Here is a 17,023-nt window from a genome sequence, read left to right on the forward strand (position 1 = left end):
AACAATGTGAGTGCTCTTGGTGCTTTTCTTTGGGTGGTCATCTTTGATTTACCACACCGACCCCTTTTCTGGTAAGGAAATAAAGTGAAAATAGAATTGAGAAGATCCAATTCTGGTGGCATGTGATACACGTAAATGTTTAATTAAAATGGTGTCAGCGGTGAGAGTGCAGGAGCGGGTCTCTGATGATGTCCCTGTCGTGCGCGCACGCGCATGGGCACCTGGGGGCACGCAGCAAGTGTGGCTTCGGCTGGGAAAGCCCACGTGAGGACGCTCGGCCCCGAGGCGCTGCCCAGTGGTTGCCCAGCGTCTGTCCCACTTGACAGACCCATGGGGGGGCTGCGCGTATGGAAGCTCCACTTTTGGTTTCTTCACACTTGTAATTTCTACCCAAGTAGCACTGAAACATTCCTTTCTCCACATACTTCTTTAGTTGGATAATTATTCCAAAGATTCCCTGAAGAAGTACTACAACCAGGAAGAAATTTAGGATGGTAGTATCACCAGAAAACTATTTTGACATTTTGCACAGCACGGGGAATGTACAAAGGAATTTGAAAGATAAGCTGTTTAGACTTGGCAGATCTCCACATGTCCCTATTTGGTGGGATGTGAAACACATAAAAATTGTTAAAGCAGTGACGTTAAAGCTCTACCTTCCATCGGAAGCAGGGAACAAGTCAGGAAATCAAGGACTTCACTGTTAAACTCATTCCAAATACGCCTTCCTACAGAAGGTACGTCACAGCAGATTAGCACGGCAGAGCGTGTGTGTGTGGGCCTGGGCCCCGTCTCTCTCACCCACACGCACTTGCCCACGCACACGCGTGTGCACACACGCAGACAGCACAGCACTTGGCATCCTTTGGTTAAGTCAAAAGGCGCTCTCTCCCCTGAATTAGCGAGCCTTCCCCCTTCCTGCGTTCCCACATGGAGCGCTCACTTTAATGTTGAGAAGAGCTCCCTGTTGGTCTGAAGATCAGAGGAAGACCGGAAATAGGCTTCATTTCAAGCTAAAGTCACTGACCTCCATCATTCCCCTTCCTTCTTTGGCACTCATTCTGCATATCGTAAATCTCTGGGAATTTTTAGAACTTAACATACTTTACAGCATTAATGCTGATGGTTTGACTCTCTGGAAATCTTAAATCAGGGCAAGGAGGAAAATGGGTATAATATTAATTATTTTGTCATGTGCTGAAAAGTACAAAGAGACTGGAGCAGACGGGAAATGATACTTGTTTTAGGGGCTACTTCGTTGTACCTTTTGCCTTCCTTTCACATTGTATTTTTTAGTTTTCGCTTAAAGTGGCTACGGAAGTTTGTGTGTGCTTGCGCCTCTGCCAGACTTCACGGAGAGCTAATGATGTATTTTCCTCTGTTCAGCTTCCACTGGAGGTAGCCTCTTATACTCTCGTGGTAGGTCAGTGGCTGTAGGGTCTGCTGGGAAGAGGCTAGAAGGACCGTCAGGAGTGACGTGGTTTTCATTTGGTGGTTCTGCACCGTTGGGGATATAGATGTGAAGTATTCCTGCCGAGAGCTGTCTGGGGTTCTCCTCTCCCCATGGTCTGGGTGACCCCTCTAGTGTTGGCCGTGGATAGCCCACTTCCACAAGAGAGACCAAGGCTCACAACTTTCTGACTTTTTGGGTCTTCAGCCACATACCCATTTTCAAGTGGAGGATGTCTGTGACCAGCTTCCTCGGCCGTGACCTGCTGCTCGGGAAGAAAGCACAGGCTTTGCTTTCGGTACTTGGAGTCCTCCAGTGAGGGGAAAGGCAGGAAAAAGAAGGATGAGTACTTCACAGAATGTACACATTCTTCCCGTTCTAGAATCTGGAACAGCTGGATGGGAGCTGGTTGATGGGGCCCAATATGTTCCAGACGGTGGGAAAAATGAGCAGCCCTTATAAACTCCCTCAGATGTGTGGCCAGCAGGGAGCTGCCGGAGTCTGTGAGACCCTGCTCATCTTTTGATTTTGCTGAGGTCCAGATGCAAAATGTAATTCCTCAGGAAATCACGACATTTGTGACATAGTCTTTAACACATTAGATCACCAATGACATTTTGAGTTTGAGCAACATACAGTTCATTTGCCCTTTTATACTTCATAATTCACTGCGGGGAGTTGAGACGTGCATCACTTAAGGCTCTTATTTTAATTAGCTGTTGCAAAGTCATGCATTACACCTGATTGAAAAGGGATCCTTAGAGCGTCACTGGTGTTCTTTTTAGCAGTGCACCCTTGAATCACAACTAAAATACCTCTGTGTGCCAGGGTGATATCCAGGATGGGCCATTATATGACAGCGATGTTAAGGACCAGAGTAGTGATATTTCAAAATAGATTTTAGGGGCGCCTGGCTGGCTCAGTCAGAGAAGCGTGTGACTCTTGATCTCCGGGTCGTGAGTTTAAGCCTCATGATGGGTGTAGTGATTACTTAAATAAAAACATTTAAAGAAAGCAAAATAGATCTTATTTAGCAAAGTAAACATGCATCTTATGATTTTTGTTGGTCTAAAAATTAGTGTTTTTTTTTTTTTTTTAATGGGGCCATTTACGTAAAATGCTAGGCCACCCAGAATGTGAAACAAAAATCATGGTCTAAAAATGCCCTTAGTTCTGAAAAGCTGACCATAACTTAGGTATTATTAGAATGATCAATTCTTTGGAATTGTCTTTTCGGGCCAGAATTGGTAATAAAACTTCCTAAAAGAATAAAACAGATAAGGAGCCATGAATGTCTTTTGTCTGGGATTTTTTTTTTTTTTAACTTTGTTTGATATACAGTATAAGCTGGTGGGGGCAGGGTGAGGATCTTCTATTCCTATGGTAGAGCCTATAATAAAGGCTCTAGTCCTTGATTTCTCATCTCAGATTGCCCCCAAAGTTTGCCATGACCTGCAGCCTTGGCCGAGATAAAACTGGCCATTTGTTACGCACGCACGCGGGGTGTGTTTCTGTCGCAAAGGCACAAGAAGCAACTTGACCCCAACATCCACAGCCGTGGCCCTGCAACCTCTTATCTGGTGTCCCTTGCAATGAAAGCATTTGCTGAGAGCTTAAGGGAACAGTTCCAGGAAATTCATGTTTATAACTTCCCTCAAATTAAATGGTGATAAGCTTCTGAGATTTTAATCAGCATTTCAGAAGAGAAAACCCAGAATCACCAAATAGCCATTTTGAGCTTCAGTTATGTGATTCTCTGCCTACTCTGAAGTTTAGAAGAAACCACATTGACCTGTAAAGTAGACAAGCCCGTCCCGCTTCAGGCTGTTCTTGGGTTTCGGCCAACTAAGCCTGGGTGGTAGGTGGATGTTTCTTTCCTACCAGATAAATGAGTCTTAGCCTGGTTGATTTTTCCTTCTGGCATCTGTAGGAGTGGGATGGGGTTTAGCAGAGTTTAAAGAGCAGAGGCGTGTTCCTGAGCCTGGCTCAGGAGCAGGAGGAGAGTTGTAGGGCTGGGCTGGGGGGGGGCGGGTAGACTGACCCGGAGCCCCAGGGACTCGCCCGCCTGGCTTTTCTGGTCTGGGGGCCCACCCAGCAGCTCCGGGAGCCCCCCACATCCCTGGCCGGGCCCACAGTCGGCACAGTCTCCTCTCTGGAGTGTTTACTCATGGTGCTGTTAGTGAGGCAGTCATCTGTTGGGAGCTGACCTACCCATGTGGCTGCATCGTTCTGTACACCTGTTATTCAGGCTGGTTAAATGGCCGCCAGCACCACCAACAGCCGACCACCAGAGGCCGGGTAGTCACTGCTCTGTTTCCTCCATTCTAAGATGCCCATGTATTAATGCTTGAACAACTCTGAAGCTCCCGTATGTCTTCACAGTTGATGATGAATCATTGTTTCATCAGTGCTCTGCTTTATTTCCCAGCACAGGTCTTCCAGCCTATGCTATGTCAGATGAAATACAGTCCACATCAAGCTTGGTGGGACTCTGGGCCGGCCCTGAGTGCTCTCAGGGTCCCTGGGGTGGGCATACAAGTAAAGGCTGTGAGAAGCATTGGACAGGTGTTGCAATAGGGGCGTATCACCCACCCTTCTGGGAGCCCGGGCGGGGCGCAGCCAGCCCTCAGGTGGGGGATGAGGCAGGAGATGGTGATGTGTGGGGTACGTCTCTTGAGTCTTTGAGTACTTAGCTTTGGGCATTTTGGATGAACCTTCTGGAGAATTTTGACCTCCCCTCTCTGGAAAACTCTCAGTGGTCACCAGATTTAGAATGTTGATTTGATTGATTTAGAATGTTAGGAGGTTATAAGATTGCATGCTGAAAGTTGCCCCAAATGTGAATCAGGGAAAGAAACAGACCCATCATCTATGGAGTCTGTTTGGACTGTTGTCAGTTGTCCCCATTTCCAAAATATAAAATTAATAACAGCTTACTGTCTTGGAGGCACTTGTTCAGATTTCACTTTATTGAAGTAAATATCTCCAGATGCAGTTGTTTTATGCAGAAGATCTCCATGGCAACAGGGCTAAGGCTTGAGTACATTGTTAAAAAAATAGACTTCACATGATCACAGTACTATTCATAGTATTGTCTTATGTTTGAGAAACTATGATCATTTGAAGCAGAATTTAAATACACATTTTATATCAGACCAAATACACAGCCTCTAATAAAGCTTATTAACTAAATTTCTTCTTGTCACACCCCGTTATATTCTGTCTACGACACCTGTGTCTATCTTGGTGTAAAATTTGGGTTTGACTAAGAGAATTGCAAATGTATGTAGGCACCATCATACTTTGATCTTTTAATGGGTTGGCAGTTTTACATAATGGAAGTTGGTGTCAGCCTCGTTAGCATGTTATATTGAACCTCCAAAGTCATATTTCACATCTGTAAAATGGGGATGGTAACACTTACCTCATGTGGCTGTTAGCTGGTCAAACAACATGATAGGTGATTATAGCATCTGGTGGGCTTTTGAATACATTAGTTCCCTTCCTCTTCAGCTTTTTTTTTTTTTTTTACAGGATGCTACTTTATTTTATTTTTTTCATCATGATAAGTGCACTCCTTAATCCCCATGCCCCCACCCATCTCCCCTCTGGTAACCATCAGTGTGTCCTCTGGAGTTAAGAGTCTGTTTCTTGAGTTGTCTCTCTCTCCCTTTTTTTTCCTTTGCTTGTTTGTTTTGTTTCTTAAATTCCATATATCAGTGGAATCATATGGTATTTGTCTTTCTCTGACTGACTTATTTTACTTAGCATGATACTCTCTAGCTCCATCCATGTTGTTGCAAATGGCAAGATTTCATTCTTTCTTATGGTTGAGTACTATTCCATTGTATGTGTATCCTACATCTTTATTCATTCATCTATCAATGGACACTTGGGCTGCCCCCATAGTTTGGCTATTGTAAATAATGCTGCAAGAAACATTGGGGTGCATGTGTCCCTTTGAATTAGTGTTTTTGTATTTTTTGGGTAAATGCCCAGAAGTGCAATTGGTGGCTCATAGGGTAGTTCTAGTTTTAACTTTTTGAGGAACCTTCATACTGTCTTCCAAAGTGGCTGCACCAGTTTGCATTCCCACCAACAGTGCACGAGGGTTCCTTTTTCTCCACATCCTCACCAACACTTGTTGTTTCTTGTGATTTGATTTTAGCCATTCTGACAGGTGTGAGGTGATACCTCATTATAGTTTTGATTTGCATTTCCCTGATGATGAACGGTGACAAGCATCTTTTCATCTGTCCGCTGGCCATCTGGATGTCTTCTTTGGAGAAATGTCTGTTCATGTCTTCTGCCCATTTTAAAAATTGGGTCATTTGTTTTTTGGATGTGGAATTGTATTAGTTCTTTATATATTTTGGATGCTAACCCTTTATTGGATATGTCATTTGCAGGTATCTTCTATTCTGTAGGCTGCCTTTTAGTTTTATTATTTCCTTCACTGTGCAGGAACTTTTGATTTTGATGTAGTCCCAATAATTTATTTTTGCTTGTATTTTCCTTGCTTCAAGAGACATATCTAGAAAGATATTGCTATGGCCGTATCAGAGAAGTTGCTGCCTGTGCTCACTTCTAGGATTTTTATGGTTTCAGGTCTCACATTTAGGTCTTTAATCCATTTTGAGTTTATTTTTGTGTTTGCTATAGGAAAGTATGGTCCAGTTTCATTCTTCTGCATGTGGCTGTCCAGTTTCCCAACACCATTTGTTGAAGAGTCTATCTTTTTCCCATAGTATATTCATTTCTCCTTTGTCAAAGATTAATTGACCATGTAATTGTGTGTTTATTTCTAGGCTTTCTAGTCTATTCCATTGATCTGTGTATCTATTTCTATGCCAGTACCATACTATTTTGATTACTATTGCTTTGTAATATAACTTGAAGTCTGGAACTGTGATACTTCCAGTTTGTTTGTTTTTTCCAAGATTGCTTTGGCTATTTGAGGTCATTTGTGGTTCCATATAAATTTTAGAATCGTTTGTTCTAGTTCTGTGAAAAATGCTGTTGGTATTTTTATAAGGATTGCATTGAATGTACAGATTGCTTTGGGTAGTATGGATATTTTAACAATGTTTGTTCTTCCAATCCATAAGCATGGAATGTCTTTCCATTTCTTTGTGTCATCTTGTATTTCTTTCATCATTTTTCCCCCCTTTCATCAGTGTTTTATAGTTTTCAGAGTATAGGTCTTTCACCTCTGGTTAAGTTTATTTGTAGATATTTTACGTTTTTGGTATAATTATAAATGGGATTGTTTTCTTAATTTCTCCTTCTGTTGCTTCATTTTTGGTGTATAGGAATTCAACAGATTTCTGTACATTGATTTTGTGTCCTGGGACTTCACTGAATTCATTTATCGGTTCTAGTAGTTTTTTGGTGGAGTCTTTAGGGTATTCTAATATATAGTATCATATCACCTGCAAATAGTGAGAGTTTTATTTCTTCCTTACCAATTTGGATGTTTTTTATTTCTCTACATTGTCTGATTGCTGTGGCTAGGGCTTCCAGTACTATGTTGAATAAAAGTAATGAGAGTGGACATCCTTGTCTTGTTCCTGCCTTAGGAGGAAAGCTCTCAGTTTTCCCCTACTGAGTATGATGTTGGCTGTGGGTTTTCCTATGTGGTCTTTATTATGTTGAGGTATGTTCCCTCTAGACCTACTTTGTTGAGGGTTTTTATCATGAATGGATGTTGTACTTTGTCAAATGCTTTTTCTGCATCTGTTGAAATGATCATACGGTTTTCATCCTTTCTCTTGTTGATGTGATGTATCATGTTGATTGATTTGTGAGTATTGAACCACCCTTGCATCCTGGGAATAAATCCCACTGATTGTGTTGAATGATGTTTTTAATGTACTGTTGGATTTGGTTTGCTAACATTTCGTTGAGATTTTTGCGTCCATGTTCATTATGGATATTGGTCTGTAGTTCTCTCTTTTTTGAGATGTCTTTATGTGGTTTTGGTATCAGGGTGATGCTGGCCTCATAGAATGAATTTGGAAGTTTTCCTTCCTCTTCTATCTATTGGAATAATTTGAGAAGAACAGGTATTAACTCTTTAAATATTTGGTAGAATTCGCCTGTGAAGGCATCTGGTCCTGGACTTTAGTTTGTTGGGAGTTTGTTTATTTATTTATTTGTTTGTTTATTTATTTATTTAATTACTGATTCAGTTTCATTGCTAGTAATTGGTCTGTTCAAATTTTCTATTTCTTCCTGCTTCAGTTTTGGTAGATTATATGTTTCTAGGAATTTATCCATTTCTTCTAAGTTGTCCAATTTGTTGGCATATAGGCTTTCATAATACTGTGTTATAATTATTGTATTTCTGTGGTATTGGTTGTTATTTCTCCTCTTTTATTAGTAATTTTGCTTATTTGGGTCCCCTCTCTGTTTTTTTAAAAGGAGTCTGGCTAGAGGTTTATCAGTTTTGTTGATCTTTTCAAAGAACCAGCTCCTGGTTACATTGATCTGTTCTATTATATTTTAGTTTCCATATCATTTATTGCTGCTCTAATCTTTATTATTTCCTTCCTTCTGCTGGGCTTGGGTTTTGTTTGTTCTTCTTTTTCTAGCTCCTTTAGGTGTAAGGTTAGGTTCTTTGAGATTTTTCTTGCTTCTTGAGGTAGGCCTGTGTTGCTATAAACATCCCTCTTAGAACTGCTTTTGCTGCACCCCAGAGATTTTGGGCCATTGTGTTTTCATTTTCATTTGTTTCCATGTACTTTTCAATTTCTTCTTTGATTTCTTGGTTGACCCATTCATTGTTTAGTAGCATGTTATTTAACCTCCATGTATTTGTGCTCTTTCCAGATTTTTTCTTGTGGTTTGATTTCTAGTTGCATGGCATTGTGGTCAGAAAAGATGCATAGCATGACTTCAATCTTCTTGAATTTGTTGCGGCTGGTTTTGTGGCCTAATATGTGATCTATTCTGGACAATATTCCTCTTCTCCAGCTTTTATTACATGCTTGGGTTCTTTTCATTCAAGCTTTTAACTGAATTAAAAATCAGTTCTTTAAGGTTGGGCTTAACATCAGCTCCTTCATTTATTTCCTCTTTGCACAAATGTTTGTTGCATGCTTGTGTGTCCTTGGGAATTCGAGGGACAAAGCATGGACTCTGCTCTCCCAGGTCCTCAGTTTCCTTGGTCTCAGGTCTGAAACTCCTAAATCAGAATCATAGCCTTGGAAATATGGGTGATGTCCTGTTAAACTCATCTCTGGGGAGGCAATTTCAAAAGTATAAATGACAGCCTTCCCTTTGTGGACCAAGTAGTGCTTTGATTTGCTCTACTCCAGGCTTGCTGTTTCATCTGTTAGGGCAAGAGAGAGAAGCCACAGGGCATGTACGTGATAACCCCATTAGAGCAAATCTGGATCTCATATTTTAAGGTTGTGTTCATAATAACAGGGTAGGACATCTCCCATAAATGGGTGAAGATGCCAAAATCATTTCAATTAAAAAAATGACCTCAATTTGCAAGAGTTCTTCTATTTAAAGACGTTTTCCTCTTCTTCCAGGGTGGTTGTGCTGGCTCTGGCTGTGGGAAGTGTGACTGCCATGGAGTGAAGGGACAGAAGGTAAGTGGCCAAAGCTTAAGTAATAACAGTTCATTTTGAATTGCCATCAATATGGAAATCATTAGAAACGACATTAAACCTAACCCAATAATCAGCAATTCGTGTTAAAACCTTATTACTATTTTAATAATTTCCCCAGAGTGATACAAATGAAGCAAAACCAGGCTTAATGTGGTGTCTAGGAAATCTCAACAGCAGTTCTCCAAAGACTCTGATAATTAGTGGCAGTTAATGGAGAAAAAGGGATTCAGTTTATTTCCTTTTCTGACTCAAGAAGGAACATATGTATTGGCAGAAAATCTGTTGAGCCAATAGTATTCTTTGGAATCCATGTATAAGAATAAAACTTAGCATTTTTCTCAAAAAAGAAAAAGTTTCTATTGCACCTGTGGGCCTTTATTCAAATTAGTATTTTTAACCAATTTTTAATTCATAACACATTTGTCCAGATTTATTTATAAAAACAGTAAATATTTACTGTTCCCCAAATGCCAAATAAAATATTTTTTTTTCTAAGCAAGGGCTCCTCCCTCCCATGTGAGAATCATTGATCTGGATAAATCATTTTCATTGGAGGGCAGTCGATATATGCATTTTAGTTTTTTGCGAGAAAGGGTGCCTGCCTGGTTTTCCCCAGCAACAGTGCAGGGTCCGGAAATTGCCTGGAGCGGTCCTGGAAACCAGGTGTGGCAGTGAGAGGACAGGGCCTGGAAGCCAGTCAGCCTGTTAGAGGTGGGGGCCTGAGGCAGGTGGAGGTGGGAAGAGCCCTGCTCTCCAGCCGTGGAGGGTGTCAGCCCGGCCAGGATGCCCTTCCCTGGCCCCTGGCCTGCTGGAGGCCTCTATCAGGTCACAGACTCACTCTCGAAATTCAGAGAATTCTGTAGAGAAAATGGTTTTGTTTCTTTTTAGCCACTTGCTGAAGTACCAACATTATTTTTTTAAAAAGATATGCTCCTAGTTGGTGACACCAGTATTACCTGGATAGTTTTTGAATAAATGCAGTATGTGAAAATATATTGATATCTTTCAATATCAACCGTGTCAACTATAACTCCCCTTCACGTTCTGTTCATCTTCTTATTTGGCAAGTTTTCCTGGCTAGTTCCAGTGTGCATTCATAAGAGGTATTTTACAGTAGAGGCAAGTATGTTCACACCACAAAGAATCTTTTTTTTTTTCCTTTTGGTCTAACTTGAATTATATACATAAGCACACTGGACTAACAAAGAAATTCTTAAAACTATAAAAAGTAGAACCTATGTCAACAAAGGGGAAATGAAGGCCTGTGTCAACACCATGGTGTTTTTCTTGTAACTTAAAGCATCAAGGGTTGGAGGGGCAGGGGTCGTGTGACTCACTCTCAAAGAGAACACAGTCCGTCCCGATGACTTTCAGGGCTCCCCCCTACCCCCCCCCATCCAGCAGCTGCAGACCCCCGGCCCCCCCCCCCCCCCCCCCCATAGCTCTGGCTTTTTAGACTTGCTATTCTGTGCATATGCTTTCTAGCCAGCTTCATTTTCATTTTTACCAAAAATCCACCCGTTAATATGTAACCGGGTAGACTGATCTAGGTAGAGCTTTCCAGGTATTTTTGGCTGAGTTTAACATGACTTGAGGACAGCTAGTCAGGGCCTTGGTTCAAACATTGTTAGAGGAGGCAGGGCCACGTCTGAGTCTCAGGCAGCATCTACACCCAACCCCGCAAGGAAAGGGTCTTGAAACATTTCTTTTCAAAACTAAGCATTGAGGAAATACTTGTGGTGGCTGGTACGCTCAGATCTTGACCAGGAAACGTGCTGTAGGGCCAGCCTCCCACTTGGGTCCTGGAAGGTCTAGGGGGCATTGAGGGCAAAGATGTGCCATTAGACTGTGCTCCTTCCTTGTGATGAGGGGTCAGGCCAGCCTTGCACTGTGACCAGCCAACCTGGGCCTTGAAATTGGAAAGCCCCAGTGCTCCCCTTGGGTTTGGGTGGAAGGAGTAGAATTCTGCTCTCCCCCTTGCTAAGCCTCTAGAAGATTTCCCAGCAAGTAGACCAGACATCCGGAATCCAGGCCCTCCATGACCTTCCCTGGCTGACCCCACTCTCTCAGCACCCAGTCTCCACCCACTTTCGATTTTCTACATTATTCTTAAAGAAAGACTATTTAAAATAAAATACCTGTAAGCTGTTGGTTAAGCCATCTGTTTTAAAAGACTGTAATTGTCAAATGGATTCAGAAAGCCTCTTGAAATCTAGGGGAATAGCTAAATGGTTTAGTATTATGTCCTTTCAACAAAAAGTGAAGATCTGTCTTCTCCTCTTGAGCAGAAGTATTTCAGGTCCCATGGTTCACATAGCAGGCATGACCAAGGAAGAGGTCCTTTCCCCCCATGGAAAGAGGACATTTTAAACTTCCACTAATTGTCTCGGAACCGATGTTAAAATAATCAGTGCAATGGCCTGAGATAGTGGAGCACAGCTGAGCTGGGATTTCAGATGCGGGGCCCCCTCTCATCCCAAGGTCAGAGAACAGAGACATTTATTCTCGGCCAGCACATCAGTGAGAGAACTTGGTCCTTCTCCACTGCCACCCATTCTCAGAGCGAGGCCTGGACATGCTGCTAATCAGGTGCAAATGCAAAATGAACCAAGGGTTTAGAATCACAGAACTTCAGTCTGGTGGTTCAGTTCACAGGCCTGCTTTTGAGCTCCTGCTGGATGTCTTCAGTTCTCCTAGGAGTTATTTGGCTATTCTCTAATGTCTACAAGTTAAATGAATTTTGACCTCTTTTTAAAAGTAGGATAACATGAGCCACATAACTCAGAAAGAGTTGAAGTTACCTAAGTGGGACAGAGTGTCAACTGCCTTAGAAATGTGGAAATCATGGTTTCTGAGACACGTCTTTTCCACATCTCCTTGAGGGACACTTTCACAGATTGGCTGTTTAGAATCCACCGACGGACACTGGAATGTCTCCAGTATCAATTACCAAATCTTTTTTGGCTAAGTCCTGTTTTCCATGGAGATGTCATTAGTTGGCAGAATGTCTTCTATTCTCCAGATACCATAAGTAAGTGTTAATGCAGCAGACCTGTGGCCATGTTTCCATCCCACAGTTATCGATCTAACCCTGGGTGTCTTGCTCTGAGTTCAACAGTTGAATTCATGAGGCTTTCACAGGACTTCAGGGCCTGGCAGAATTGTTTGTTTTCCCACTTTCCTGGCTGGCGCTCAGATCTTCAGATGTTTTCTCTTAGGTAATTAATTTGGTTTGTACACAATGGCTTTGTGTTCTTCCAGGGACCTCAGCACTGTGGGAATGTTATCTACTTAAACTGATTAGCGTTTTGAATGCTTGCTTACGCAGAAATAGCCAAAAGTTAAGCTCTTCTTTTGCTTGATAACCTGATTTTCTCAACTATGTGAGATAGTAGGAAAGACAACGCATTCCCAAGAGCTACTACTATATGCTTGGGAACTGGCCATTTACATTTTGCCGAAATGGAGTTTATGTAAGAAGTCTTTCAGATATTTTCACCATGGGAGCCCACATTTATGTAAAGCTAGCATTCAATTCTGTGGCCCCGCAGCATTCAAAGCAAGGAACTCCAAGTTAAGCCAGAGAGGGGAGAGGTATGCCTATGAAGTAAATAACAAAGTTAATTGGGAGCAAATGATGGCATTGCAGGACAAACCGTAGAAAGAACAAATGATACAGTTGTTCTGAGAAAGGAGTAACCCTGAGGCCCAGAGCCCTAAAAAAGAGGGACGGCTTCCCAGATGAAGTAGGGTGCAGGCGTATTATGTGTCCACTAATGCCCCCACCTTGCTTGGATAGAGAGTAGGGTCACCTGTCACTCACGGGCATAAGGATGCACATAGAATTTCCCCACACTAATCCCAGAAAACAGCTCTCATGGCCAGTTGATCATTATATCCTAAGAAAGGCTTGGTGGTTCCTAATAAAGTGACTCTGGAAAGGGATAATCTTAGCCACAGTCTTGGGAGTGGAGTCTTTGTTACACAGAATTATATTATTTCTATTACATAACGAGAACTGCGTGGGTATCTTGTAACTTCTCAGTGTACTTGAACCTGCTGGTACCCTGATCCTTGCCAGCGACGTGGGGGAGAAGCTCACTATGCTATTATTGCTGAGTACGCTGTCTGCTCCACACGCAGGGTCTGCACGCTGCTGCTCGGTGATCAGATAGGCCAGCCCCAGATCGCTCGCAAAGCAGAGCAATTTTGAAAATGGAATTTGTTTTTGTCTAAAATGTGTGCCTTATCTGATTTGGAAGGGTGGAGAAGTCTGGCCAATCTGGAAGTGGTTCTGTTTTGGGCCCTGGAAATCTGGGAAGTAGTTCATGTCACTCCTTATGCGGGATACTCTTTTCTCTTATTACAGGGGATGCTTTGCAGCTTTACCAGCCAGTTGGTTCCTATATACATTTGCCACAACCAATAACCATCCCACCTCCATATGAACCTGTCTGTCTGCATCGTAACGTTAAATTGTAGCTTCTGCTAATTCACAACAGATCTCGGTAGGACAGGGAAATCCTGGCTTTGGGGTGTCAGAGCAAGAAAGAAAAGAGTTGATGTGTATTGAACATCTACCTTGGGTCAGGCACAGTGCTGAAATTTTTTAATGTGTATTATTATTATACCCATTTTCTAGTTGAAGAAACCAACTAGTCCAGGGTTTCTGAGTTTTGGTACTATTGACATTTTGGGTGGGCTAGTTTTTTGTTGTGGGGAGGTCCTATGCATTGCAGGATGCTTAGCGGCATCCCTGGCCTCCGCCCACCAGATGCTAAGAGAACCTTCCACTCCATTTGTGGCAACCAAAATGTCTGCAGATTTGGCCAGATGTCTCCTGGGGGCGGGGGAGAAGGGGGAGCAAAATCGACCAGGATTGAGAGCCACTGAAGTAGCCCCATCTCTTATAGGGAATATGAGGTAAGCAACAGGATTCAAGCGCTAGTCGGTTCCCATTATTCAGGATAAGAAGACCCTGATCTGGGAGAGCCCAAGGAGATGAACTCATGGTTCAGAATATCCTCAAGTCTTGGGCAAGCTCCTGTTGCCCTAAAACGGAATCCATGGGGTATACACTGCGCTGCTGGGCACCAGCCAAGGAAAAAAGCAAAGCCTTTCTCTAAATGGGTAGTGAGGGAAGGGATTGCTGGACGACCACAAAGAAATGGACCTATTCCTTTGGGGCCACAGGCGGACCTCCCAGTTCCTGTTCCAGACAAGCGCCCACTAGGTTAAACAGATAACCACAGGGAGCCCTCTTGTCTGTGACACAGAGCAGGTCAGAGGTCATGTGCCCACATCTGAGCCCCACTCCCCACTGGAGGCAGGTTAGGGGAAGCCTGGTCGGAGTAATCCGCCTTCGTTCACATTCGGGGATCTTCATTCCATACAGCATTCAGAATAAAACCTCGAGGGGAGGGTTTCTCAGACCAGTGTCAGAAGATGCACGAGCATCTACGTGGTGGGGATCGTGGTGCCCCGACCCCTTCCTTCAGGAAGTCCTGGCACATTCTCTGTCCTGGAGGAAATCCATCACTCTGGTCAAGAGGGAGTCACTCTGTTACTTACGTATTGGGCATACTTCCTTGATTTCCCAGGAGGTGAATATGGCCACATTTCTTATGCATTCTGGACATGGTCAGAGACGAGGATCATCAGCTTGTTCCTCAGCCGCGTCTACAGCTGGAAACAGGCATCCTCTCTTTCCACAGGCTGCTCAGAGTTGCCGTGTGACAGTGAATCCGTCCACGTGCGCTTCTCAGCCGTTACTTTGCCAGGCACTTTGAGAGATAATAAGTATTTTTAGGGTCTTTCTCTCAAGGGCACAAGACATCAGAGAAAAAGTGCAAAGAATGCTGTAAAGCTAGTCATATCTAAAGACGAGAAGAGGCAAAACTTCCCCTCTTTCTAATTCTGTGTGCCATTTTACATTGGCAATTTTCCATCAGCTGCTCTTGGCAGAGACCTCACCGAGCCCGCTGGATGGGAGTGTGGGCATCAGCCTGCACGTCTTACGGCGCTCAGAAATGCCTTAGGATCTGACGTTGCTTTAACGATAAAGGATCTCACTTTCTTCTGTGACCATCAATATAGAGCATGCTCATACTCCTCTTTCAATATTAAGTGAAACTCTTTTTTGAGACAGGGACTACATTGAATGGGTATTTTTTGAGAATTCAATAGTCTTCAATTTATTCATGTATTTCATTGATCTTTTAATTTACTCATGGCTAATAATAGAAATATTTTTAGCCATGATTTCATTATGAAACAAAAAATACTAGAGTGCTTTGTATGTTATACTTTATATAGACTAATTATTCTCTTTTCACTCTTAGTATAGAATTACATATACACATTATATGTTATCTTATTATTTTTTGTCAGGGTATTGAAAATCTCTTTCCCATAAATTAAATTATATTAACCATTGTTCTAAATATTAAAGGCGTCATATTTATCCTAGAGAGTTAATGTTTTCCTCAAGTAAGTGAAAGTAAATATTCTTTTTGTAAATTCTTTGAAACTTTGGGTAAATTAGCTGATCTGGACTAATAATGAATCGTTACTTACTAAACACTCTGTGAGAGGCACTGCACTGCATTTGAATTAGTGAGAATTTCAAAATCTAGTATATTTAAAAATAAATTCCATTTTTCTACTAGTAAGATTTGCAATATATACAGTCAAAATGCAGAAGAAAGTGCTATTTACCACAAAATATTAGGTTTAGTTAATAAAATTAAGATTTGTTTAGCGTATTTGAAATAACTTCTGCTATTTTTGATACTGATTGGATATCTTTTTTTTTTTAAAGATTTTATTTATTTATTTGACAGAGAGAGACACAGTGAGAGAGGGAACACAAGGAGGGGGAGTGGGGGAGGGAGCAGCAGGCTTCCCGCTGAGCAGGGAGCCTGATGTGGGGCTCGATCCCAGGACCCTGGGATCATGACCTGAGCCGAAGGCAGACACTTAACGACTGAGCCACCCAGGCGCCCCTGATTGGATATCTTTATTTTTATAAGTGTTTTTGAGCATTTCCGAAAGGCAATAGTGTGTAGTTTGGCCTTTCCCCAAACAATGGTCCTAGGAGCATCTTGAGATGTTAATAGATGTTTCCTTTGGGATGGAATAAGGAAGAATGTTCCAAGGACAAATGAGTTTGGGGAACACTGAGTTATGGCTTAGTGGTTGTTTGTTGTTTCCATGCTGGGGCATCTCAGAATCTTTAATAAGCTTCTGAGCGTTCAAGGCTTGGCATAGCATGTACCGTTCTCCAGATGCATTTGGTAATAGACCCTTTCATCTCTCAGGTTAGGGAGGGCCTTTAGGGAAGAATGTCATTGTTGGATTAAAGCCCCGATTCTCGTGGGAGCTCCACCATCTACCAGCTGAGGGTGTCTCATCAAGTCACGTCAACCAAGTTATCCTAAGAAAGAGGAAGGTGGCCTTTGACCTGCAGTTTCCCAGAGCTGCTAAAAGTGTCAAGTGGAAGGCATTGTGCCTAAAAGCACTTGGGAAGTTGAAAATGTCATATATGGGTACGTGTCAGCTTAGCGATAGCGGAATTTTAAAGTTGCGTGAATATGGGGACAGGATTTGCTGGCTGGTCCAGCTGTGGGTGGGTTCCTGGACGGAAAGACAGAGGTGGAGGCCACCTGGTGGGGGCATCCCAGTTCCCACGTGAAGTCTGCAAGACGAGAGACACGGACTGGTTACACCTGTGGCAGAAGCTCTCCCAGGACCTCAATTAAAGAGATGTTAGGATGTTTTCACAACCACAGAACCATTGTTAGGCAGCATGTTTATAGCTTTTGGATGCTTCTGGTGCAGGAAAAATGAGATGCACTCACTTGGGAGGTCTGTCTGGAAACACCATCCAATTTCTAGTCAGTGTTGTGATTTTATCATCCACTTTCAGAATCCTTATCCCTTAAAATATGAG

General features: G+C 42.5%; 1 protein-coding gene across 2 annotated transcripts in view; it reads left to right on the plus strand.

Annotated features, from left to right (window-relative positions):
• COL4A1 (collagen type IV alpha 1 chain) overlaps positions 1–17,023 on the plus strand; it is a 137,487-nt gene that overhangs the window by 49,403 nt on the left and 71,061 nt on the right. For both annotated transcript variants that reach the window (XR_004299179.1, XM_032402619.1), the window contains exon 2: positions 8,992–9,051. Coding sequence is in view for 1 of the 2 variants with exons in the window: in XM_032402619.1 (XP_032258510.1) it covers positions 8,992–9,051 (60 nt within the window). In the remaining variant the exon portion in view is untranslated. The remainder of the gene's footprint in view (positions 1–8,991; positions 9,052–17,023) is intronic.

Source organism: Phoca vitulina, unplaced genomic scaffold, assembly GCF_004348235.1.
Source record: "Phoca vitulina isolate PV1807 unplaced genomic scaffold, GSC_HSeal_1.0 scaffold5, whole genome shotgun sequence".
Taxonomy (NCBI): domain Eukaryota; kingdom Metazoa; phylum Chordata; class Mammalia; order Carnivora; family Phocidae; genus Phoca; species Phoca vitulina.